The 24,277-nt window shown below is 56.5% G+C and overlaps 1 protein-coding gene across 8 annotated transcripts in view; it reads right to left on the reverse strand.

The window, feature by feature from the left end:
- Positions 1-1,356: 1,356 nt before the first annotated feature.
- Positions 1,357-24,277, reverse strand: part of LRRN2 (leucine rich repeat neuronal 2) — a 60,375-nt gene continuing 37,454 nt past the window's right edge. For 3 of the 8 annotated variants that reach the window (XM_047705213.1, XM_047705220.1, XM_047705219.1), the window contains one exon: positions 1,357-4,405. In XM_047705213.1, coding sequence (XP_047561169.1) covers positions 2,060-4,378 — 2,319 coding nt within the window. In that variant the 5' untranslated portion in view covers positions 4,379-4,405 and the 3' untranslated portion in view covers positions 1,357-2,059. Of the gene's footprint in view, positions 4,406-6,829; positions 6,848-8,563; positions 8,650-10,298; positions 10,469-10,503; positions 12,964-24,277 lie in introns of those variants that run through there. The other 5 variants (XM_047705215.1, XM_047705214.1, XM_047705218.1 and 2 more) reach the window with 5 other exon arrangements.

Here is a 24,277-nt window from a genome sequence, read left to right on the forward strand (position 1 = left end):
AATGGGGCCTGCTGACCTCACGGCAGAGGGTGGTCATTTCCTAATGGGGGCCGAGCAGCCCACTTGTGGAGGGGGAGGGGTGGACAGACCACCCTCCAGCCCCTTTTCTGTCTCTCCTGGGGCCAGAACCTACTGTTACCCCTAAACACGCTGGGGTCCGCAGAGGAGGGAGTGAAGGTTCTAGCCCCCACAGGCCAGACTCTGGTGTTCTCTGAGCATGGTCCCCCGACCAGCAGCAGCTCCGTCCCCTGAACACTTCCTAGAGATCCAAATTCCTGGGTCCTCCCAGATCTAGAGCAGAAACTGGCGGTGGGCCCAGCCACCTGTGCCCCTCAAAGCCCTCAGGTGGTTGCGATGTGGGTGCTCCCTGGCCCACAGGAGGAAGGCCTCTGGATCTGCGGCCACCAAAGGGCTGCGGAGGAGCCCTGCCCACGGCCTTGGGGCGAGTGTCCTCTTCCCTGGCTCTGTGGGGCTCGATGCTCCATCTCTACCTGCGTGTCCATTTGCCATCTCCCTGGTGGCTTGGAGCCAAATCGCAACAAGTCTGCCATCTGTGTCTGGAGCGCAGGGGTGCTCAGCCTCACGTGGTGCTTCTTTGGTCTCAGGAGACCAGTGGCTTTCCTAGTCCCTTCCAGGAGCAAGGGCTGTGGCCCTGTGACCGGCCACAGCAGCCCCTTCCCTGGGCTCTATGGCCTTTCCAACAGACACTCCTCTTTGCCTTTGGTCCTAAGAAGTCAATCTGTCTTTAAAAAAGAAAATACTGCGAAAGCAAACCAGGCTCATTGCAGATGATGCTGAAATGGACCAGAAAGATCAATGCAGCAATTTCTTTCTCCCACAGTCTTTCCCTCCCCAAATCCTCTATCAACCCACTCCCCCTTCTGCCCCAGTGAGCCAAAGTTCTTGCTGTCCTGATGATTTGCAATTCTCTGCATGACGCTGCCTCTTGGGTTTGTTTAATTAGAAATAGGCCGGGAAGTGCTTCCTAGGCACTGGCATGTTAATTGCTTATCAGGGAAAGAGAAGGGGTGACAATGTTTGGTGATGGAAATTTCCACTCTCTCCATCTCTCTGAGCTTTTCTCCGTTCTCTTCTCCAGCCCTCTCCTTTCCTCCTGTGATTCCTCCCTCTCCTGTCAGCCTCTCCTGCTCTCTGCCCTTCTGCCCCCAGCTCTCCCGTTCACACTTACAGGGGCTCTGGGGAGCAGGCCCTGATTCAGACCTCCAGGGAACACCCGTGCCCTCTGTCACCATCTCCCTCTCCCCTCCTGTCCCGTCCCAGCCCTTCCCCACGCCAGCTGCTGGGTGTACAGACCCCTGAGAAGAGGACTTTAGAGTTACACTTAGTAGTCAAAGATGATTTTTCCTTTTGTTTCCTTTCCCCCTTATTATTGTTATTCTTGTTTATTTTTATTTTTTACAAAACAGGAGAAAAGAGTGAATGGGGTTGGGGGGAGGTGACACATTTCTCCACAAAGGTACAAAATTGCCTGTAGAAAGTCAACCTTGCAATGCCAATCCGGGCTTGCCAAGATGAGGTGTTCCTGGGCATCCCTCTCCCCAAACGTCTTTCAGATCTGGTGGGGGACCCACTGTGAGAGTGGTCCCCCAAGGTGGGGAGGAGAGGCCTCCCTCCGCCCTTGCCCCGGAGGGGGAAGAGCAAGCAACTGAAACTGTACAAAGAAAGAGAAGAGGTGGGGGCTTCTCCCCCTGGGCCAAGGGCCTGGGGACAGAGGCAGGGGACATCCAAGCAGGGGCCCAGGCGCCTCTGGGCACACAGACAACTAGGGAGATGGGAGGCTCCAGCCAGAGTCCTTCCTGTTCCTCAGAGATGCTCCTCATGATGTCAGCAGACAGGCCCCCAGAAGGTAACGGCAACTTTTTGGAGGCAGTAGGAGCAGCTCCTGGAGCAACAAAGCCCCGTCTGTCTCCGTCCAGCCGCCAGGCCTCCAGCACGCGTGTCCATGTCACTTTCCTGGCAGGGCATCTGGCCCAGACTGCTTCCCTTTCAGTAAAAAGGAGTCCTAGGTACTTGTCTACCGCGGCAAGCAGGCCAAGCTTCAGGAATTTTGCAGCAATGGTGGGGACAGTGTTTCCCCTTCCAAAGACCTGGACAGCTTCCTTCCTGGATTCCAGGCCAGGATGAGGGGCGCAGACACCACTCGGACCGAGGGGGCGCTCCAGCCCCAGAAAGCCCAGGTTGGAAGGAGAGGCCGCCCACCCACCCCCTGCCTGGGCCGACCAGTGCCCAGGTGGGTGGCTAGCCCCACTGCCAGCAAGAGGACAGTGAGAGCCAGCATGGCTATGAGCCCAGGCCGGTCCCCTAAGGCTCTGTGGCAAGGAGTGGCCTCCTTAGTCCTGGTCCATACGCATGCCAACTGGGTGTGGGCATCAGCAAAGGCCACTTGCAGGCAGGCCCAGTACTCCGTGGCCTGAAGGAGGCGGGTGATGTTGAAGCTGTGAGTGCCCCGTGGCAGGCGGGCCAGAGCAGGGGAGCCCTGGCCCCAAGGGGAGGAGGCGCTGGACCAGGTGAGGTTGGTAGAGACTGTGTTGGGTGGGGGGACCCAAGACAGCAGGATGCGATAAGGGTGGGTCTCCCGCACCCGGAGCTCCAGCCCCCATCCCTCGTCCTGGCCTGGATGCAGGGGAGCCCGGCCAACCACCACACTAACCGTCTTACTGTCAGTCCCCACCAGGTTCTGGGCCACACACGTGTACAGCCCCGCCTCGTCTGCCGTCACCCTCCGCAGCTCGAGGGTCCCCTCGGGGTATACCCGGTACTTCCTGCCCGCGCGGGCAGCCGTCAGTCGGACCCCAGCCGGAGTGACCCAGTAGATCTCGGGTTCCGGTTCGGCCAGCGCCCGGCAGTGCAGCAGCAAGCTGTCTCCACTGGCCACCTGGAGGCTGGGGGGGAAGCTGCGGGGGGAGATGAGGGGCAGGCAGTGGTCCGTCATCTCCCGGAAGGGCACCTCGCGGACGGGGCGGCGCTGGAGGTCTGGCGGCTCGGCGCACAGGGTGGACTGTGGCTCGATGAAGCGGACCCGGGTGCCCGTGGCGTTGGCCCAGCGGATGACGCAATCACATCGGATGGGGTTGCCATGGAGACCCACCTCCTGCAGGTTGGGCAGGGACTCCACCGTCTGCTGGTGCAAGGCACTGAGAGCATTGTTGTTGAGCATGAGGGTCTCCATCTGGGGCAGGTGGTGGAAGGCGTGGGGGTGGATGAAGCACAGCCGGGGGTTGTTGGTGATGTCCAGCTTGGTCAGCTCGGGGAGGTTGACCAGAGCGAACTTGTCGATGGAAACCAGCTCCTCCATGTTGTTCAGCCCTAGCTCCTTGAGGTGCAGCATGTTGGCGAAGTCCCCGGGCCCCACCCGCTGCAGTGGATTCTTGTTCAGGTCCAGGAATTTGAGCCCAGGCACCTGCTCCAGGGCCCGCCGGGGCACCTGGGCCAGCTGGTTGTCATAGAAGGAGAGGCTCTCCAAGCTTTGCAAGCCCTCCAGGGCGTAGTCGGAGATCTCCCGAAGGTTCATGCCTGCTAGCACCAGGCTGCGCAAATTGGCCAGCGGCCGGAAGTTCATGTCCAGGATGGCATCTACCTTGTTGCCCCCGATCATGAGGATCTCCAGGTTGGGCAGCATCTCGAACCAGCGGCTGTCGATGGCCCTCAGCAGGTTGGAGTTGAGGTGCAGCCGCAGCAGGTTGCTGAGGCCGGCAAAGGCCCTGGGGGCGATGCGGTAGAGCTGGTTGTGGTTGAGATAGAGCTCCTGGAGGCCGGTCAGCCCCGAGAAGCTCTGGTCCTCCAGCCGGGTCAGCTGGTTCTCCTCCAGGTGCAGGCTCAGCAGCTGGGGCAGTGCCCGGAAGTCACAGTCTCGGGCGTCCGCAAAGCTGTTCTGGGACAGGTCCAGCTCTGTGAGGTTGACCAGATAGCTGAGCTCACTCTGGTCCACACGGACGATGCTGTTGCTCTGCAGAAGCAAGGTCTGAGTGCCCACGGGCAGCCCGGGCGGCACGGCTGTTAGGAACAGGTCGTTGCAGTCCACGGTGTTGGCCTCGCGGTAGGACGATCGGGGTGTGTACCAGGGCCGGATCTGGCAGGTGCATTGAGGGGGGCAGGGCACGCGCCAGGGTACCACGGGCACGGCGGCTGTGGCACCAGCCACCCAGGCCAGCACGAGGGGGGCCACAAGGAGCCTCATGATGGAGCCGCAGGGTAGGGGACCATCCACGAGAAGAGTCTGGAGTCCTTCCACTCTTGCCAGTGCGCAGGCTGAGGGTCCTCCCAGGACAGTCATTCTACGTGGGGATGGGTGGGCATTGCTTCTTACCCTCCCGGGTATGGCTCTCCATCCTTGTCGGCTGGGGCTGGGCTGGCTCATTCATCGCCACGCCCCATCACAGCAGCCCTGGATAAAGAGGATGCAGAGTAAGGAGGAGGCAGGGAAGCAGAATCCACCCCCCGCCCCGTGTCACCCCGGTTTGACTGCGGAGGGCGGAGGAGCTGAGAGAGGTGGGCTGGGCCACTCCCAGGGCTCCTGGGTTCTCTCCTACAGCCCTCAGGCTTTATTTTTTAAAATTTATTTGTCAGAGAGAGAGAGAGAGATAGAACAGAGAGAGCTCGCACAAGCAGGGGCAGCAGCAGAGGGTTCCTGGTGAGCAAGAAGCCCAATGCGGGGCTTGATCCCAGGACTCTGGGATCATGCATGACCTGAGCCGAAGGCAGATGCTTAACCCACTGAGCCATCCAGGCGTCCCACTCTAGGGCTTTAGTGTCCTTTTCTATTATCTGCTGAGGGAGTAAGTCTTCCTGGGAGGAGGGCAAGAATGAACCAAGAAGCTTCCAGGATAACTCAGGAAGGGGTATGTGTGCATGCATGTCTGGAGGGGAGAGAGGATGCCAGAGTTCTGTCATCTCCACAGTCCTTCTAAGCCGAGACATGTGGAACAAATTCTCCTACCTTTCTTACATCTCCCCCCTCCCTCCTTGGCTCACTGGGTAAATGGAAAATACAGTGAGAGTTTCCAGGCACCCCTCTGAGCAGTGTGGGTAGGGGGTGGTAGAAACAGTACAGATTCTAGATTCTGGGTGAGGGGGCTCCCAGGACTCTGGCAGTAGGAATGCAGTGGTCCCCAAGCCCACACCCAGACTGGCTGGGCAAGTGGCTGGTGCGGCCCGGGGTATGCTTGGGATTCTCCTCGTGTATGGCTTCGGTTTTTAGCAACTTTTCCACCTGCCCAGCAGCCTGGCCGAGCTCCCCGGAAGGAGGAGGTGGGGTGAAGAAGCCTGGGCCTGGGCTCCTCGGCACGGCAGGTGAGGTACATGACCTGGCCATAGCCAACCTCCTGGCTTCTCTTCCTGTCCTCCCACTTACCCTGTGTGCACAGCATTCTCAAGCTGAAGTTATCCTGCCACATGCCCCCTTCCCATGTCTCCTTCTGTCTCCCAGACGAGGCCTAGCTGTTCTTTGAGACTCAAGGTCAGTCACCTCCTACAGAAGCTTCTTCCAAACTCCCCGCCCCTGGCTGACCTAAGGGGCCCTCCTCATGCTCTTAGAGAGCCCCACGTTCCCCTCCGTTCTAGCCTGGACCCCATCTCATGGAAATGGCTCTCCAGCTGGGAACCTCTCTCAGTTATGACTGTGTTAGGAGCACACAGCAGGGGCCCAGTGAATGTTTACTGTGTGAATCAATCTCTGTGGCCCCAGGACCCCATCCCCCTGCAGGTTCCCCTCGTACCCCCAGTGTAGAATCAAAGCCCCTGCTCTTTCCCCCTTCCCAGGTATGGGTAATCCGGGCTCTCCCACAGATCCCAAGGCCAGGCTCCATGGCCCTGGAGGCAAGTCCGGCCTTGGCCTACAACCGACATGGGGGAAAACCAGGGGGCCTTGCTGGGCCCAGTCCCTTCCTGAGCAGAGGTCCCATTCAGGTAGTGTTCCAAATGCGGGTATCAGGGAATCACCCAGCAACTGCAGCACCTGAGATGTGCCCGGGCTCTTCAAAGACTCTGAATATCTTATTTCACTTAACGGTCATAACATCATAACGAGTCAACAAGATAAGCATTAATCCCCCCCCACACCGTTGCAGATGACGACACTGAGGTTCATGAGAGGTTAAAGAATTTGGCTCAAGACACATAGCTGGTAAGCGGCAGGAGACGGGAGTGTGCCCAAGTCCAGAGGCTGGGTGACTTACACCAGACTCCGTCCCCAGGCCTGGCTGCGGCTGCAGGAAGCTGACTGCCCATTCTTGTCCCCTGGGCCCATGTGTGCTACTGCCTTCTAGGCAGGTGCCTCTCAGCTGGCCAGAGGGGCTCTGTGTCCACCTCAGGCCGCTTCCAGGATGCTGGGGAGGGGTGGGGAGCAGTTGGAGGTGGGGTGCCCTCCCCTGAGCAGGAGAGCGGTATGCCTGTTTACATTTGACTACTTCCCACCTTCCTCTGCAGCTATTTCTGAAGCTGGGAAAACAATCATGACTTAAAATGCACAGAGGTTTTGCGTGGGGGTGTGTGTGTCCTGACATAAAACTCAGAGCAAACAAACACACGTGTCCACACGCAGGCAGGCCCGCACACGTGTGTGGAGGGGAGCCGGGGAGACTCGGCCGCCCAAGCCAGGGAGCGGTGGGCAGGAAGAGGGTAGGGGATTCTGCAGTCTACTCTGTGCGTGGAGAGGCAACAGGGACCAGCTGAGTCCCAGGATGACCTAGTCACAGGCCTGGACCTAGGCTAGTCGTCCTCCTGCACGTACACACCAGAGGCCCCTGCCTCCTGCCTAGGCCCGGCACGAGGGAGCAGAACCCACCGGCAGAGAGATCTTATTATTACTTACCCCTTCCTACCAGAGCACGCTGGGAAGACGTACTGACTTCTCAGAGCATCGGCTCCTTATGTCTAAAATGAGGTGGTCATCAGGGTTAAGGGAGCAGAGTGGGGCACACACAGAAGGAGCTCAATAAACATGAGCTCTCGTCCAGCTCCGGTCATCCCTCGGGATCCCTGCAGCTCTAGGATTTCTCAGGGGGAGCAGAAATTGGGTCCTGTTGCTCAACAGGCCCCTGCTGAGCTGGCCCACTGTGGCCCAGCGTGGCCGCCAGGTGGCATGGGGAAGCAATGGGCAGAGACAGAGAAACCGTCACACCTTTACAGAGTGACCCTCTGGCAGGGCTGGAAAATGCAAAAGGATTAGGAGAGCCCAGGACAGTTCTGAAGGGCAGAGAAGGCTGTGGGGCTGGGGAGGGGGTCTTTTGCTAGGCCCGAGCATCCTCCTGGCTTTGGCTGCTGACTGAGCCACAGGTGCCTCTCCTCCAACACCTTTGTTCTAACACCTTTGTGCTACAGAGGCTCAGATGTGTGCAGGGGGCGAAGGAGCCACTTAAGACTTAATTAAAAACCTCCCAAGAGTCGCCTTTCCCTCTACCCCAGGCAGCACGCTCCTCCTCATGCCCCTCTGGCTAGGCAGGTCGGGGAGGCAGAGGGCCTCCTCCCCAGCCAGGAGCCCAGGGCTGGGGTTCAGCACCCAGAGAGAGGCAGTGACTGGATGACTCACGTTTGGCCACACCCCTGATCCCAAGGCTTGGCAATGGCCCAGACAGGTCCTCCCCCTCGCTGCTGAGCACGAAGCCCCTTCCAGGGAGGAGCACCGAGCTGCCTACTCACCTGCCAACATGGGTTCAGGCCGTCTTGCACATGCCCACTCATGCCCACTCACGCAGGCTGATTAGCGATCTCTGCCGGGAGCTGCAGAGAAAGCTAATTGCCTTTTATCTATAATCTCCGGGGTGAGCAGGAGTTCAAATGATTGTGTGGACATTTTCCCCAACTGGATTTCAAGCTTCTTGCAGCAGGGGCCACGTTTGACACGCATTTCGCAGCCCCAAAGCACTGAGTGCAGGCTGCGCATACAGAAGGCGCTTGTGAAAGACACCAGCGGTGAAAGAGATGAGCCTCCCATCGACCCCGCATATAGGCAGAGAAGGGTTATTCAGTTTGGACCTGCAGCGGAAGCACCTGGGGCTTGGGGGGCTTATGTAACTTCCCAGAGGTTACACAGCTTCCACGTGGCTGGGCCAGAATTTGAACCTAGGCCTCGGACTCCAGAACCTGAGCCACCAGCCCAGCCAAGGCTTGTTGCCTGGTGGATCCAAGTCTGCCTTATAGGAGCAGAGCACAGGGTTGGCCCAGAGCGCCTGCCTCAGATGCAAATCCCTTCAGAGCTGACCTGGGTCCTCAGCTACTCCTCCCCCAGAGCCACCTGATGGGCCCCTGCAGACACCACTCCTTGATTTCAGGCTAGAGGGACACCCCTCTCCACTTGGACAGCACAGGGAAGACACTGTCCCTGTGTGAGCGTGGCTGGCCTTGGCACCAGGGGGACACAGAGTCAGTAGGCTGCACACGACCTCAGCCTGTCTTCTGACTGGGGGCTGGGGGCTGCTGGCCAGCCTTGGCCTTCAGTGATGGGAGACTGAAGGCCCTGGGGCCACAGTCAGGGAAGCAGGGCTGTCCACTCCAGGGGCAAAGTTTCTCTTGCAAGAGCTGGCTCTGCAAGGTATGTGGGACTCACCTCCTCCAGGCAGCTGCTCTTGATTTCGTATGAAGTGTGGAATGGTCCCTTACATTCCCTATTAAGCTCAGATCCTTGGCAAAGCTCTGAACGAAGAGTTTGGGAGAAGCTGTTGTCAAAGGCTGCTCCTTCTCCTGCCCCGCCCCCCGGCTCAGTCCCGCCCCTCCCCGACTCGGGCCCCGCCCTCGCCCCCGCTCGGTCCCCGCGCTCCTGCGGGATGCGACCGTGCGCTCCTTCATGTGGTTGGTGGATAGGGAGCCTCATCCTCTCCTCCCTTGCCTCCCCTTCCCGGCAGCCTCCACCCAGCCTCCCAGAGCCCGAGTCAAGGGTCCGGAGGGAGGAGCGGTGGTGGTGATCGATGGCCTGGCCTTCGCCGCTTCAGTGCCAGGTCTCCCTGAGCTGTGGAGACAGATGGGCAGCATAATTGAGTGTAGCGTTGATAAACTCCGGTCTCCTCACCCGAAGATAAGCGCTGGGTGGGACGGGCGCAGGGGGAGAGAGGCCAGCCCTCCATCCGCGCACCTGGCCTCCTGCTCCTCCTGGGAGGTGAGCCGGGCTCCTCACTCCCACCTCTCACTGAATCACAGGCAGGCAGGACCTCGGAGCGAGCCGGAGCGAGCTGAGGGGAACTGAGCGTTTATCTAGCCTTGCAGAGTGTGAATTCCATAAATAACTTATGCAAAGGAGGAGCGGTGGAGTGGAAGAAGCCGGGGCTTTGGCATCAGAGTCAGCCTGGCTCTGCCGCCTGCTGTGTGACCTTGGGCCAAGCAGGCAACCTTGTGAGCCTCAGATGCCCGAGCTGGGAAGTGGGGATAATACCCTCCTCCCAGAACCACCGCCGGGGGGAGTGTGGGGGTCAGGTGTACAGAGCGCTGTTCTTGGCCTTCATTCGGCCCCCTCACAGCTGCCTCTCATTCCATCTTACCACCTACGTCTCAGCTCTCACCTTTTGTGATACACTTAGAAAAAATATTTTGAAGTGTAACATATGTACAGCAGAGTACGTACATGGCACTCGTCCCAAGTGCGTGGCTCCACGAGTTTCCCCATTAGTAGGTACCCGGACGGACACCAACCAACACAAGATGTGAAGATTTCCAGCACTCCAAAAGGATCCCAAGGCGCCCTCCCAATCAATATCCAGCCATGTGCCCGAGGCAGGAAGATGGCAGGATGACCTCCCGCCCCGCATACCCCTGGCTGCTCTGTGCCTCTCCTCCAACCTCCCTTCCCCAAAGCCCTGCGGGGTCCTGGCCACCTCCTGATGCCTCCTGTCCACCGCTGAACATCGAGGTCTTCCCTTTACAGAGAATGGGGCACCAGGCACGAGGACAAATGTGGGGGTGGCCAGGAAGGAGAGGCTCAGCCTCGCTGCTCGCCGTCCCCGGGCCTCTCCACAACCCTTGTGTCAGAGGCTCTTCCTCTCTACTTGCCCCACATCCAACATCCCACATCTCCCGCCACACCTGCTCTTGGTTTCGCCCTCCCACATCTGTCCGCCAGCCCCGCCGTCCAGCGGTCTCCAAGACGGGAGCTCTCCACCACCTCGACCTGTCCCTCTCCCACCTCCCACACCCGCCGCAGTGCTTGCATTTACTTCTCCCCTCTCCTTTCTTGCCGTGACCCTTACGTCAGACAGCCTTTTCGGGGGGCCTCCTGCTCACCTCCACGGCCATCTTGTTCCCAGACACCCCACACTCCCGTGAAACTGGACACTTGCCAGTCCCTTCCACACCTGGGGCCCCTCGCTCCGCGAAGCCCTTCTCCTAACTCCAACTGTCAGGTCTTCTTCAGCCACAAAAGCCCGTCTTCCCCCATGCCACCTCCTCGGTGACACTTTGCACAGGTCTGACTCCCTCCGAGAAGGGTGGTCTCTCCCACCGCATCCCAGCCCCAGAGACTCTTGGAACAGGCCTCCTCCCGAGGAGCCCCTTCCTTACGGTGAATCCAGCAGTCTGACTTCCCAGTCAGGCTGTGAGCTCCTGGAGGCCAGGGCGCTTTGTTACTGGTTCTTGTGTTCTCAGAGTCCTGTGCAGGGCACACGCTCCCTGTAGGGCTTGGAGGCGTTCTACGGTGTGCAATGTCGATCTCAGCCCATGCAGCGGAGCACGGAAACAATTTTTAAAGTGAGTCACAATCTGCATTTGAAAAAAATGAAATACTATAGAAAATAACACTGAATGCAGCTGGACAGAGTGCTGTTTTGCGAAAGTTTAGCTCTGATTTGCATGCACACATCCACACTTGGGCACAGTCAGGAACGTGATGCAAAACCGTGCATTTACTTTGCCCTTGGGTCACCATGGTAAGACCCTGAAAACCATTATTCCACTGAGCACCTCTCTTTGGTGAGGCTGAGTCCCTTCTGCTCCCATTGATGCCTCTGGAAGGATGACCTAAGGCAGAGTCTCAGAAGGTAGGTGTGACTTTCCTGAGGGCCTGCTCTGGGCCAGGATTTCTAGCTGGCTCCCAACCATTAGCAGAGAGGTGGGTCCTTCACAGACCCAGAGCTCAAGCTCAGTGGAGCTGTGGGGTCAGACCAAGGCCCGCAGCTGGAACATGGGAAGCCCAGACTGGGGTCCAGGATATCACTGCTCGCCCTTTCTATATCCATGGCTCTGGAGCCAGAAGCTGATTTCTGAGAGTAGGTAGGGGTGGGGGGGGATGGCTGGAGAAGAGTAGAGAGGGAAGTGGGAGGGCACCTCCTGGGGAAAGGATGAGGGGCTCCCTTCTCCACCCCTGTCCCCCCTTTCCTCTGTAGTGCAAGAGGGAGCACTCCAGGAAAAGCCCCTCCCTGGCCCTGGAGGACAGGGCCTTGTCCCAAGCCGAAGTCTCTCCATTCCCTGTCTCCTGGCTGGCCTGGGCAGAGGGTGCTAGAATTCTGGTGTCTGGAAGGGAGCCTGCCTCTTTCTTTCTTAATTAGCCGTGGAGGGTGCCAGGAGGTAGCTGCACTGCGGGAGGCTGCAGGGGAGTGGGGAGTGGGGAGCAGTGCGGGCGGAGTCTGCCGCTGCCCTGTGCTGCCAGGTTCTGCCGACCCTCTGCCCACCCGTAGGACGCCTGTCCTGACCCCTCAATCCCTCTCCCGGCTCCCATGGTGCCCAGCATCTCTCCATAATGAGCTGCTGGTTCCTTTCAGTCTGTGTCTCCCACCAGACTGTGAGGCCCTCCTCCCACAGTCTGGCACACAGTAGGAGCTTAGGAAATATCCGCAGAAGGACAGCAAGAGGGAGGGGCAGGTGAGGCAGAGCAGGGAGAGAGGAGGGCTGCTTGCGCAGGTGCTCTCGGAGACCAGGCTGGTCAGAGTCTGCGCTCAGGCCCTTCTGCCTCCTTTCTTGGCCCCTGGAAGGAGACACACACTGCTCCTGGGGTCTATATTCTTACGTATGCCCCTGGCTCCCCTGCCCCTGGCTTGGGCCTGCCCCCTGGTGGAGACGGCACTGCTCTCCGACTCAGGTTTCTTTGCCTCTGGATTCCACGGGATCCTGCGATGAGCCTCGCCCTTCTAGAGTAGTCCCAGGCCCCCTCCGGCAATCCTGTGGACTCCGCCAGCCCCTCTGAGAGCCGAGGTTAGTGGCTCAGGGCAGGGCGCTAGAAGCGCTCTGCACTTGAGTCCTGGCGCTGGCTGGGTGACCTTGAGCACCCTCACTCGGGTTCTTCCTCTGGGTCTGGGGAGAGAGCCTACCTCCCAGGGCAGCCGGAGGAAGAGCACATCTGTAAAATGCCTGGTGCTCAGTAGAGCCCCCTTCTGTTTCATCCACCTCAGTCTGTCTGAGGCCCGGTCCCTGGCTTCTAGACCATCTTTGCAGCAAGCCAGCACCAGACTGGGCCGTCGCCGGTCGCCTGGCCTCCAAGGCACGGGCACCTTCTCCTAGGGACCCTTCCCCTGCAGGCTGCCACCCCTTCCCTGTGCAGCTAGCTGCCCTCTCTGGGGCCTCCAAGTGGGGTCCTGTCCCGAGTCTGCAGGACAGTTCTGGGACTCAGTTCGTTTATAGGTCACTGCTGTCCGACACAGCTCTCACCCAATAAACAACATGGCTCCTCCTGGCTTAGGTGAGCAGTGCCTCCGTTTCCCCCAGATGCTCCCTGGCAACTGGGAGAGGCTGTGGGCAGAGTTCTACAGGGCCCAGCCTGACGGTAGCCCCTGGTCTTTCCACAAGGGCTATGGATCCTCTCAAGTCAGAGGGGCGGCCCAGCCCAGCTGCCTACCCATGGGCCTCTCCAGCCTCCCTCCCTGCCGCTCCCCTTGGCCCTCCTACAATCCAGTGTGTGTGTGGGGGGGGGCTGGGCAGTTCCTGCATTGCTCCGAAAAGGCTGCCCTCCCCCGACCTCCGCCGGGGCCCCAGAATATCTTTTTTTTTTTTTTAAAGATTTTATTTATTTATTTGACACACACACACACAGAGATCACAAGCAGGCAGAGAGACAGGCAGAGAGAGAGGGGGAGGCAGGCTCCCTGCTGGGCAGAGAGTCTGATGTGGGGCTCGATCCCAGGACCCTGAGATCATGACCTGAGCCGAAGGCAGAGGCTTAACCCACTGAGCCACCCAGGCGTCCCCCAGAATATCTCTTGAAACACAGTAGATCCCTGGGAGCTTGGTGTGAGGGCAAGGGGAAGGGGTGGGGGAGGGGGACATCGGAGGGGTGCAATTCATGCTCTCTCCTGCCCCTGAGCCTTTGCACAAGCAGGGTCCTTGCTTAGGAGGTCTCGCCTGTATATCTTGGGACTTCCTTCCCATCCTTAAAGTCTTTCCTGACCGTGGCCTCTCCTACAAATTAATCAATCCCTTGCTCCTTCCCTCATCCTCTGAGAACCCACACCTCCTCTCTTGGACTGTGAGCGGTCCCAGAGCAGCTCTGTGGCTCTGTGCCCTGGAAAGAAGAGAGGGAATCAGCATTGTCCGAGGTGAATGGGGAGCTAGATGAGGAGGTTTCTCTCTCCACAGTGTTGGGGTGCAGAGGGAGGGACCCCGGGCACACTGGGAGATGCCTAGGACAAGGGGTGGGGGGGAGGGTTTGGGACCCAGAGAAAGGGAGGAGAAAGGGAGGCAAAGCGAATGGGGAGCAGACCAGTTAAACAAGGAAAAAGGCCAAACCTCTTCTAACGGAAAAGGAAAATGAAATCAGAATGAAAATTGATGAGGCGGAGAGAAAAGGAGACTCGTTTCATCAGCAGGTTTGCCAGATGAAGCTCAGAGATAAATCACGCAGCGAAGGAGCCTCTGTCCCAGCGCAGGGCTCCCGCCTTCTGCCTCTGTCAGCTGTCGGGGCAGCCTGCGGGATAAATGGCTGTGGCCGAGGCCCTGCCGGTGGGTTGTTTTCTCCCCTAATGGCAGTGAGAATGGCCTGTCAGTCCTCAGCACCTCCTCCAGGTCCCCTCCCCAGTGCCGCTGGGCCTCTCCCTCTGCAGCCCGGGTCAGGCCTGGGATGAGCATCTCTCAGAAGTTCTCTCCAGGCTTCTCTGCCCCTCGCGCATTTTCCCTGAGGCCCAGAGCGGCAGCGGAGGTCAGGACACAGGACCAGACACAGGACACAATTGAGCTGCGTTCTAGTCTCAGCCTGGGGGCAGACCTTGGGACGCGTCAGGACTGGGGCTTCCATCTGTGAAACAGGGTGGTTGGGCTGGACCAGCAGCTCTCCAGCTGGGGTCCCCAGACCAGCCATGGCGGCGTCACCTGGGAACTTGTTGGAAGGGTGGGTCCTTGAGCCCAGCCCAAGGATGGCTACAGAGTCAGGTGCTCAGAGGGTGGGCCTTCAGGTCATTACTCCACTCCACTTTATTGGAAAGGGTAGTAAATGACTTGCCCAAGGTCCTACAGCAAACAAGTCCTAGAGCCAGGGCCTGAAGATACAGTGTGCTTCCAAGGCTGGTCCTGATTTTCCCGGTGGGACAGCAATGCTACCAGTGGCAACTGTGGATTGAAAACTGACTGTGAGCCCGGCCTCGGGCCAGCAGCCTGACATGAGCCTGGGCTGAGCGCTCAGAGGCATACTGTGGGAGGGGGTTAGAGCCCTGTTTCCCAGACGTGAGAGGGCAGGGACCTTGCTCAAGAAGGTCTAGCTGGTAGAGACATGACCCAGACGAGGTTCTGGCTGTTGCCAAAGCCTAAAGGCTGCTTTCCAAAACCTGTACTCTAGACCCTGGCCCCACATTCTCCTCCTCCACCCCCTACTGCCCAGTTCTCCTAGGACCCAGAATGCAATGGGGGAGATTTCCAGTGACTTCTTATTTAACTTCCTTTGGTGTGGGCCAACGCAAGAGAAAAAAACTGGCCCATGGCCTATGCTGAACAGCTCTCCTTCCTTGGAAAAGGAAGGCCCTTTCCAGTCTGGCAGAGGCACCCTCCCCTCCCAGCCTGTCTGTGCCTTCTGAGCCCAGTGCACCTGCTGGGGGACCAAGGGGTCCCAGATGCCGCACAGCCCGGCGGATGGAAATGCTTCCCTCTGTAATCAATAACAGGCATAATTCAGTGACTGCAGCAAGTACAAAGGAGTGGAGGTTAAATCAATATTTAGAAGCTTCAAAATTAAACTAATTAAGGACAAGTCTCAATGATTTTTACTGTCTGAGAATAAAAAAGATAAAAAGCCCACCTATATTTCATGATTCTACCTTAGTAGCTCGTAATACTTTGGGAAAAGCAGAAGATGAAGCATGGCCCAGCCAGCCCCCACTTTCTGCACTGCAGGAGAGGGGAGCACTTTGTCCTTGGCGGCACATAGGGAAGACAGAGGGGGGTGGGATGGAGCACAGCATGTAAACAGCATGTTGTAGAAGGACATGGGCTTGGGATAGGGACATTATGGGTTGAACTCTGAACACCGCCCCCCCCAAGATATATTTAAGTCCCAACTCCCAGTACCTGTGAATGTGACCTTAATCTGGAAATTGGACCTTTGCTGATGTAATCAAGTTAGGATGAGTTCATACTGCGTTAAGGAGGGTCGTCCTCCAGGGATTGGTATCCTTATAAGAGGAGGAAAGTCTGGACGCAGAGAGGCACAGGGAGAAATCCATGTGATGGCTACAGCGGAGAGCTGAGGACCGCCTACGGCCAAAGGCCAACGGCCAGTCCTGGGAGCTAGGGGGAGCGGAGCAAGGAGTCTCCCCTGGGGTTTTAGAGTGGGTGTGGCCCTGCCGCACCTTGACTCCAGGCTTCAGGCCTCCAGCATGGAGACAATAAATTTCTACTGTTTTTAACCACCCCCGGTTCCTGGTACTTTGCGATGGCAGCCCTGGCCCACGGACACAGGACACTTGAATCCTGGTTCCCACTCTGCCATTTACCAACTGTGCAAGCTTGGCAAGATGCTTCCCCTCTATAAGCCTCTGTTTTCTCCTCTGAAAAACAGGGATAAGACTAGTACCGTCTGTCTTTCATGCAGAGATAGGGTATGGAGGAGATGAGCACATGAGTGTGAAGGGTGCACTCTGAACCGTCAGTGCTACAAATATGTCACGAAGGGCTCATCGATGGCGGCAAGAGTCTGGGAAGGGGCCCAGGAACCGTCTGTCCGATGGGCAGGAAGTTGTTGCCAGCTCATTGGCCTGGTCTAAAAACCCGGTCAGATCCCAGGTGTGAGATGCCTGCATCGTTAGAGATGTTAGATCCACGAGCGGGATTTTTACTGTTGTTCTCAACATTCTCTTATTTGCTGCCCACTTGGCCTTGTTTTTCTCATCTGTAAAATGAAAGGATTGGACAACATTATTTTATAGGTATTTTCTGGCATCATTCTATGGGCTTATTTTATGTATATATTTCAAAAGGATAGTATGTCTTAGCAGCCCAACCTCATTCTCATCCTTTAAAATCTCTCTGAAACCCGGCAGCCCAGGACAGTTCAGAGGGATGCCAGCTAGCAGCCATAATGAGAGATCGGGAGCGTTCTGGGGCTTGGTACCCCTCGGCCTCTCCTGCCTGGGTTAACGGAGAGGGACCCAGAGCACTTCTCCTCTGTCTTCCCGCGAGCGTACCAGGCATGAAAGGAACAGGAAACCATGTAGGCAGCAAATAAAATCTCTATTGATCATGAGATGGCTGGCATCCCACTCCGGCTGGCTCCCAGGACTGTTCGTCTTAAATACACGTTCCTAATGATCCACTTGGAGTTAATACGGGAGCTGGGTCTTGTTCAAGTGCAGTGGGACAGGGTAACTGAGAGTGGAGCTGCTGCCACTCTGTCAGGCCCTCTTCCAGGTCTCTGGGGGCAGATAAGGTTCTCAGGTAGTTTCTCTGAATGCAGTGGTATTCTCAGATAGAGGGACCAACCTCCCGGTCCTGGAACAACCAACATTCTTCCGAGACGGTATTAGCAAGGAGAAGGAGCATCTCTTTGCACGCTGTCCCCGCAGGATGGGTGACACCAGCAGCATTACCAGGATAATGATCGCCACAGCGCCGTGCCCTCAGATTCACCGCCGCGCCACACCTGCAGCTTGCCATCTCCACCAGTAGCACCAGCCCCATCGTGCCACCCTGGCTGCCATCACCATACCCATCACCTCCACCATCTACTGCCATTTCATAAGTACCCTACTCATCATATGAAAATTTGTATGGTTTCATCACAGTGACAGGTACGGAATCTGGAACAGGTATGGCCTTTGCCACTGGAAATACACATTAGATGTGTATAATATAATGCTAATTCAAGAATGAGTGGATTCACATGCACCCAGGGGATCCCCCTCCCCCAACGAAGCATGGACATGGTTGTACGATGCACACATGGAGAGCACCAGGGGAAGGGAAGCGGGCAGAGGACCTCTACGTTCTGCTTGGGGGAAATAAAAATAAAGTCTTTTGCTTCTTATTATATCTGTTTCTCAACTCTGGCTGCAGCATTGCATTTTTTTAATTTTTATTTTTATTTCACTTTTTAAAAGCAATTCCACGCTGGGAAGCTCCCCAAGGCGGGGGACTCCCAACCTTGAGATCAAGACCTGAGCCGAGACCAAGAGTCACACGCTTAACTGACTGAGCTGCCCACGCACCCCCGTATATACAGGGATCTCTTAAAATACTCTGGTGCCTACATCCCACTCCAGTCCAGTGAGATCGATCTCTGGGGATACGATGCAGGCATGGTATTAAAAACAAAAAACTAAAAACAAAAAACCTCTCCAGGATTTCTTTGTATGTAAATCTTATATCAAAAGAGAAAACCCTGTAAACCGAAATTGAACTCCGTTGTCGTCGATGCTGAAGTATGTAGGGCAAAGTGTACTGATGTCTGCAATTTCCTTTGAAATGCACCAAAAATAAAATGGATTTATGGATAGATGGGAGAGGGAGGTGAGAACAAGTCTAGGAAAAGGTTAAGGGTAGAATCTGGATGGTGGTATATGGTTGTTCGTTGCCAAATCCCTTCAACTTCGCCATATATTTCAAACGCTTCGTGTAAAATATTGGGGGGGGGGATTCCCAAGTGGTTTAATAGGAAGCCAGGACTAAGAACCACTGCATCGGACGGAGGAATCCCACACGCATGTGTGTTTCTCTTTCCTTCACCCTCCCTGTGTGAAAGAACATCAGCCCCGCCCCCGCCCACTCCTCCAGTTCTCATCAAACCAATCAGAATCTTGCCCAGTACTTCCTACCCTTCTTAGGTCGGGGCACATGCTGGGAAGTGTATTTGTACACTGCACTCAGGGAGGCCGGAGCAAGCGGCCAGAGAGGGGCCAGGCTGTCCCCCACCCCCGGCTTCACGGGGTGGCCGCGAGTGCCCAGGGCTCTGCCTGGGACCCATGGTGGCCCTGCCCGGCAGCTAGCCCCGCTGTGCTCAGATGCCCCGGAGTGTCCCCTTTCTAAAGCCCTGGCTCAGCATTCTTAGCAAGGATTTGATGCTTTCCCAGAAAAATCAGATCAGAGGCTATTGCAGTGTGTGCGTGTGCATGTGCGAGTGTGTGTGTGCACGCGGGTGGCGGGGAGGACACTGCAGGCAGGGCCACCCTGCGCCTCATCTGCATGCCCCCCCCACAGCCCACCCGCCCCGGCTGGGGGAGCGCCATGGCAACACGGTGCTCTTTAAACACGCGAGTCTCGCTGCTGCCGTTGCAAAGCAGCATTAGGCGATTTAATTAAGGAGCTGGCAGCAGACAAACTTTGTGAGTTAAAGGTATTTTATTAAATCCCATTGTATTATGCAGCTCAGATCCCCCAGGAGCTACATAACTGGGGGAGGACAGAGAATTTGCTGGGGTTTTCTTTGCTTTGCTTTGCTTTGCTTTTTTCTGGCCTCCCTTCTGCTTCATGAAAGCAATCACTGAGCGTAGGGGGTCCCAGCTGTGACTGCCACCCCCCCAGCCCCCAGCTTGGACCTTGGCCTAGGTCTGCAGGCGGCAGTCTGGGGACCGTGATCAGCAGCACGGACCCTGTGGGTCGCCATTCACAGAGCGCCTTCACACTCAGTACCTCTGGGCCCAGGCCTCCGACCCCGCGCTGCAGGTCCCACTACACATGCCTCACATTGCCCGCCCCAAGCTCTGGCTTCCCAGGCATTATCTCACTGAACCCTTCCACGCCCTTGGAGTAGGAACTGCTGGCATTCCCCTTTTAGAGCAAGGGAAACTGAGGCTTAATGATGCTAAACAGCTTGCCCAAGATCTCGTAAGTACAATGCATGACGGAGCAGTAAGCGCAGGCAGGCCGAGTGCAGAGGCCAGGACTCAAGGCATGACCCCGTGCTACCTTCCAAGGCTGGGGATCTTCTCCTCTTTCGCCCTGCAGAGTGGGTTCCACTCCAGCCACCCAGCCGGGATAACTCTGTTATCCCCATTAGGCAGATGGCAAGGCTGAGGCTAAAAAGAAATGAAGCCTTTTTCCCAAGGTCATACAGCTAGTCAAGGGCAAGGACCAGTGCTCTTGACAACGCATGTCTATATAAAACATATACAAGACATGTACATGGCATCTACACGTACGTATTACATGATTATATATTTTAATAACAGCGTTGAGATATAATTCATGTACCATAAAGTCACAATCGTGTTATATCTGAAAAGCAAATTTAATAGTTGGATTTCCCACTGGGCTTAAAGATGTGCTCTTCTCTGATAGGAAGACACAGGTTTTGCAAATGTGGGCTGCGTCGTCCTGGAAGGGGCCCTGGGGAGCTGTAGTGAACCCCGCTCCTCCTGGAGGCCTGGGTCTTCTGCCCCTCCCCCACCTTGCTCCTCATCCATCACCATCCTCTCCCTGCCCCTGCCAGACCCTCAGGTTTCCACCTGGCTCCAGGGTCTCCCCTACCTGTCCCCACTAACTCCACTTAGCAGGACCAAGCCACAGCTGTGGTGCTAGCCCTGCTGACCCCATTGGGAAGTCCCTGGAGGGGCGGTTGGGTGTGCAGTGGTGGGGGGAGGGGACGTCAGGGAGAACAGAGCTGGCTGCTGCGGAGGGCCAAAGGCCCAATTCAAGGGACCTCAGTTCCACACTGCCGCCAAGTCTCCCAGGAAAAATCTGCCTCCAAAGGGTTTGGCAGTAAGAGAACTGGTCTGGGTGGAACTTCGCAGGTTCTAATCCCAGCTCTGCCACTTACCAACTCTGGGACAATCTCACGGAGCCCCGTTTCTTTTCATCTGCCAAATGCTGACAAGAATGTCTGTGTTGAATTTCAATAGGTACCATTTATTGAATGCTACCGGGTGCTGGGCCTTTTACAAAGCTTATTTCTTATTTAGTCCACACAATCTGTCCCCCACCCCCTGCCACCGTGAGAGTGAAAGGGAAGTGACAGCACAGAGAAGTTAAGCAACTGGCCGAAGACCACACAGCTAGCACCTGTAGAAGCTGTGCCTCAAGTCCGGCCCTGTGCGATGCTAACGCCCTCAACTGCTAGGCTGGGAGGGAGCCAACGGGATGATGTGTGCTAAACAGAAGTCTCCAGAACAACGAAAGCAGGGGGTCTTCCTGCGGACCCTCACATGGCTCTGCTACCTAGAGGATCACCAGCTTTTCTTCCAGAGTGTTCCAGGGACTCATCACCCTCCCCTCTGCCGGAGCGGCACGGGCAGGGTACATGTGTATGTGTGCACGTGTGAGCGTGTGCGTATGTTGCATGAGCATGTGTGTGTGTTGGGGGAGGCGGCGGGCAGGGAGGTGTGCGCCCAGCCAGGTGAACTAGCTGGGAGGGGCGGATTTGGAGGCCGGACCTCGCCAGGGCTTGCTTTCCTGGACGCAAGTCCTGGGTGGTGCCGACTTGCTTTAAGAGCCATTTTCCCAGGGATTTAACAGGGGAACATTCCCTTCTGTAATAACGATAAAAATAATAATAATTAACACAGCTGTAGCTTATATTTCTCCAGCGCGTCTCTCGCCAGACCTCAGAATCCTGGGCCGACAGCAAACCTGCAGGCGTTACAGCCTTACCTTGGGACCCGGGAAGCCTTGTGTCACCAGGCTTTCCGACTCGGGGCTGGGTGGCCAGTGCAGGTGTACGAGAGACAGATCTGTGCTGGGAGCTGCCCTCTGAGTGCCACAACAGGGCTGGGAATTGACCCCAGGCCTCCCCACTCCATCCCCCTCACCTTCTGGGATGGCCTTGTGCCCAGGAGTTGGAGAGGGTCAGGGAGGGAGCAAGGGGTCAGCGGTCTTCGCCCAACCTCCAAAGCCGCCCCCCCAGCCCCCTGGTCTTCCCCACACAGCCCGTTCTGCGTCAGGAGGACTGCCGCCCTGCTCCTGCAGTCAGTAGGGACACAGCCGGTAGGCCCGGTCCCTGCAGAGGATGGCTGATGGCTTTCTCTGGTCCCAGCCAGGAATCATCATGCACCCAATGTCTAGTTTAAACAGGTGATAAGGCAGCTTTATTCAGAGCGTACGTGTTTCCACTCAGGGAGGGACAGGAGCTTCCGGGGGTGGCCAGGGTTGGGGGGACCTTGCCACAATGGGCTCTTCTCCTCCAAAGCATTTTCCAGTGAATATGGTTCAAGCTGGAGCTCCCAGGGTCCTGAGTGGCGGGGAGCCAGATGGAGTTTCAGACAGAGAGCCCACGACAGATTCCCCAGGCACATGCCCATTCCCTGATGGATATAAAGAACGCCCAGCCATTTCAACACGCAGAGAAGACAAGGCTCTCTTGAGGCCAGCATCTTCAACCTCATCACACACACACACTCTTGAAACCAATTACTAGACCTGAGTTGAGCATTTCCTTTGCTTTCTCCAAACACTGTAGGACAAAGAAGGGGTCAGGAGGGGAGACAAGGTCAGGAACTATGTTTATCATGAACGTATACTCCCAGCATCTCCAGGGAGAAAGCCTACTCAATCTCGAGTCCACAGATGGACTGAAGAGTGTGGAAGTACCTACAATGTGCTCACACACGTGTGTGTGTGTTTTCCTGGAGAGAAGGGCCAACGCTTGCATCAGATTCTCAGTGGGGTCATAGATCCCAAAATGTTAAGAAGCACCGCCCTCTTCCTTGGTCAGTTCTGATGATGATGAGCTGGCCAAGGTTACTTCATCTTCCTGATGCAGAGGTGGATTCTGAGGCCTGGATTCCACCTGCTTGAAGAGGGGGGCTAGGATGACTTTGGGGACACAGCTACAGCAGGAAGATAACGGAGTCTTTTGCCCGGCTGAGCCATGGCTGCCTCAAAGCCAAAGGCAGTGATGAAGTGCCTTCCCCCTCACCTCATTTTTCTCACTGTGACATCTCTGTATCTACTGTTCCCTGTCACCCTAGTGACAGCCTTCTAACGATGAAGGCAGCATCAGTGTCATATACACTCCTCCAGAACCCCAGGGCTAAGAGGAGATCAGGTAGAGGAAGCTGGGAACCCAACATTCTGCAGGGCAGCGTGGAAAGAACAAAGCCTTTTGGTAGCTGAGTTCATATCCCACTTCTGTGTCTTCCTAGCTGTGTGACCTTGAACGAGTTACTCAGCCTCTCTGTCAGTTTCTCTACCTGTCGAATGGGAATAATACCTCACAGGGTTATCCCGAGGATTAAATGAGGCAATGCTGGCAATTTGGCCTAGTGCAGGCACACAGAAGGAGCTCAGCCGATGAGTTCTCCTCCCTGGCAGGCCCATGTGGGGACCTGCATGCCTCCATCCATCTGCTGCGTCACTACAATATCAGAGGAAAGGGTGCCCTGGGTGCGTGGTTGTGGGTGACACGTCAATAGCAATTAGAGGTCACTTTCCCCACATCAACCAGAATCTTCTGATCTTTTGATTTTTCCTGGCTCTCCTGGGGCCCCTCATCCTCCATGAAGTGTCCCTTATAGTGCTCTGTCCTGACATTCCACAACTGCCATCTATACATCCTGTGAGGATCCTACAGCCTCCATTCCATCTCTTTCTCTGTGATGCGAGAGGTCACTGCTCCCCTTGATCAAAGGGCTGACCCCTAGGCTCCTCCAGCCATAGCTGCCCACCCAACCCTCCCTCCCCCCCACCAAGTCCCATCCCTGCCCACCTCTCCAGGCCTTTCCCTCCTCTTCTCTTCCTCTAAAAGCTGCTCTCTTTTGTGCTTTCAGGCCTTTGAACTTGTTTTTCTGGAATGTCCTTCCATTCTCTGGTTGGGGAGCTCATAATTATCCTCCAAGCGCCAGCTCAATTGTCAACTCCCCTGCGACACATTCTCTCCCTCCGCTTGCTCCCACAGCACCTTCCCTGGCTTAGCCGGCACCATGAAAAGCCCATCTGCCTCCCTAGTCTGGGCTTCTGCAGAGCCTGGGCTGGGCCTGGTCCCTCCCGGCCTCCCCTCAACCTTGCACAGAGTCTGGGAAGTGGTCTGTGGTCAATAAATGTAGGCTGGGGTAAAATAACAAATGGTGCGCTTGTCCGAGGTTGGCAGTGGGGTCCCCCTTAACAGAAGGCTTCCTGTGAAGGGGGCAGTCCCTCCTCAAAGGTGGCTTGCTTGCGTCCCGCTGACGTGGGGCCCAGCCCTGTGTCCCGACTAGACTCATAGGCAGGTGACAGAGGCTGACATGCGCATCCCATCTGGATTCCGCACGTGGCTACTCCAAGCCAGGAGGCAAGGGAAGAAGAAACCTGGAACCTTCTCCACCTCATACCTGCATGGGAGGAGAGACTGAGGAGGGGCTGGGGAAGGGGGCTGACAATCGTGAGCACTGGCAGTGTTAGGTCTAGCTCTACGAGACTGGCTTCCTTGACCCATCTCACAGATGAGGTACACTGAGGCTCAGAGGTGGCTTCCTGGCAGAGAGCCATGCACGAAGTGGCATGGAGCCAAAATGAGAGCCGAGTTGGTTCAGGTCTGGAGTAGCGTTCTTTTCTTTACAAGATGCTATCTTCTGCGGAAATCATCACACAGCACCCAGACGAAACAGGAATGGGGGAAAGGCTCACAATGAAAAACTTTTTCTTTTCTTTTTTTTAAAGACTTATTTATTTATTTTGGAGAGAGAGAGAGAGCACAAGCAGGGGTAGGGGCAGAGGAAAGGAGAGAGAGAGAATCTCCAGCAGACTCCCCACTGAGTAGAGAGCCCTACTCAGGGCTCGATCTCATGACCCGAGATCATGACCCGAGCTGAAAGCAAGAGTCCAACACTTAACGGACAGAGCCACCCAGGCGCCCAGCATAGCAATTTCTTCCTCTAACTCGGTGACAACTCGGGAGCCTATGTTCTGCCTGTTTCTAACCCACCATGTTTGGTTACCTGCACTATTTGGCCAAAGCCTCAACCCCCAAATGGTGGTGAGAAAGTTGCTGGAGGGGTGGGGAGGAAGCCCTCCAGAGTGA

This window comes from Lutra lutra, chromosome 15 (genome assembly GCF_902655055.1).
Source record: "Lutra lutra chromosome 15, mLutLut1.2, whole genome shotgun sequence".
In the NCBI taxonomy this organism is placed as follows: Eukaryota; Metazoa; Chordata; class Mammalia; order Carnivora; family Mustelidae; genus Lutra; species Lutra lutra.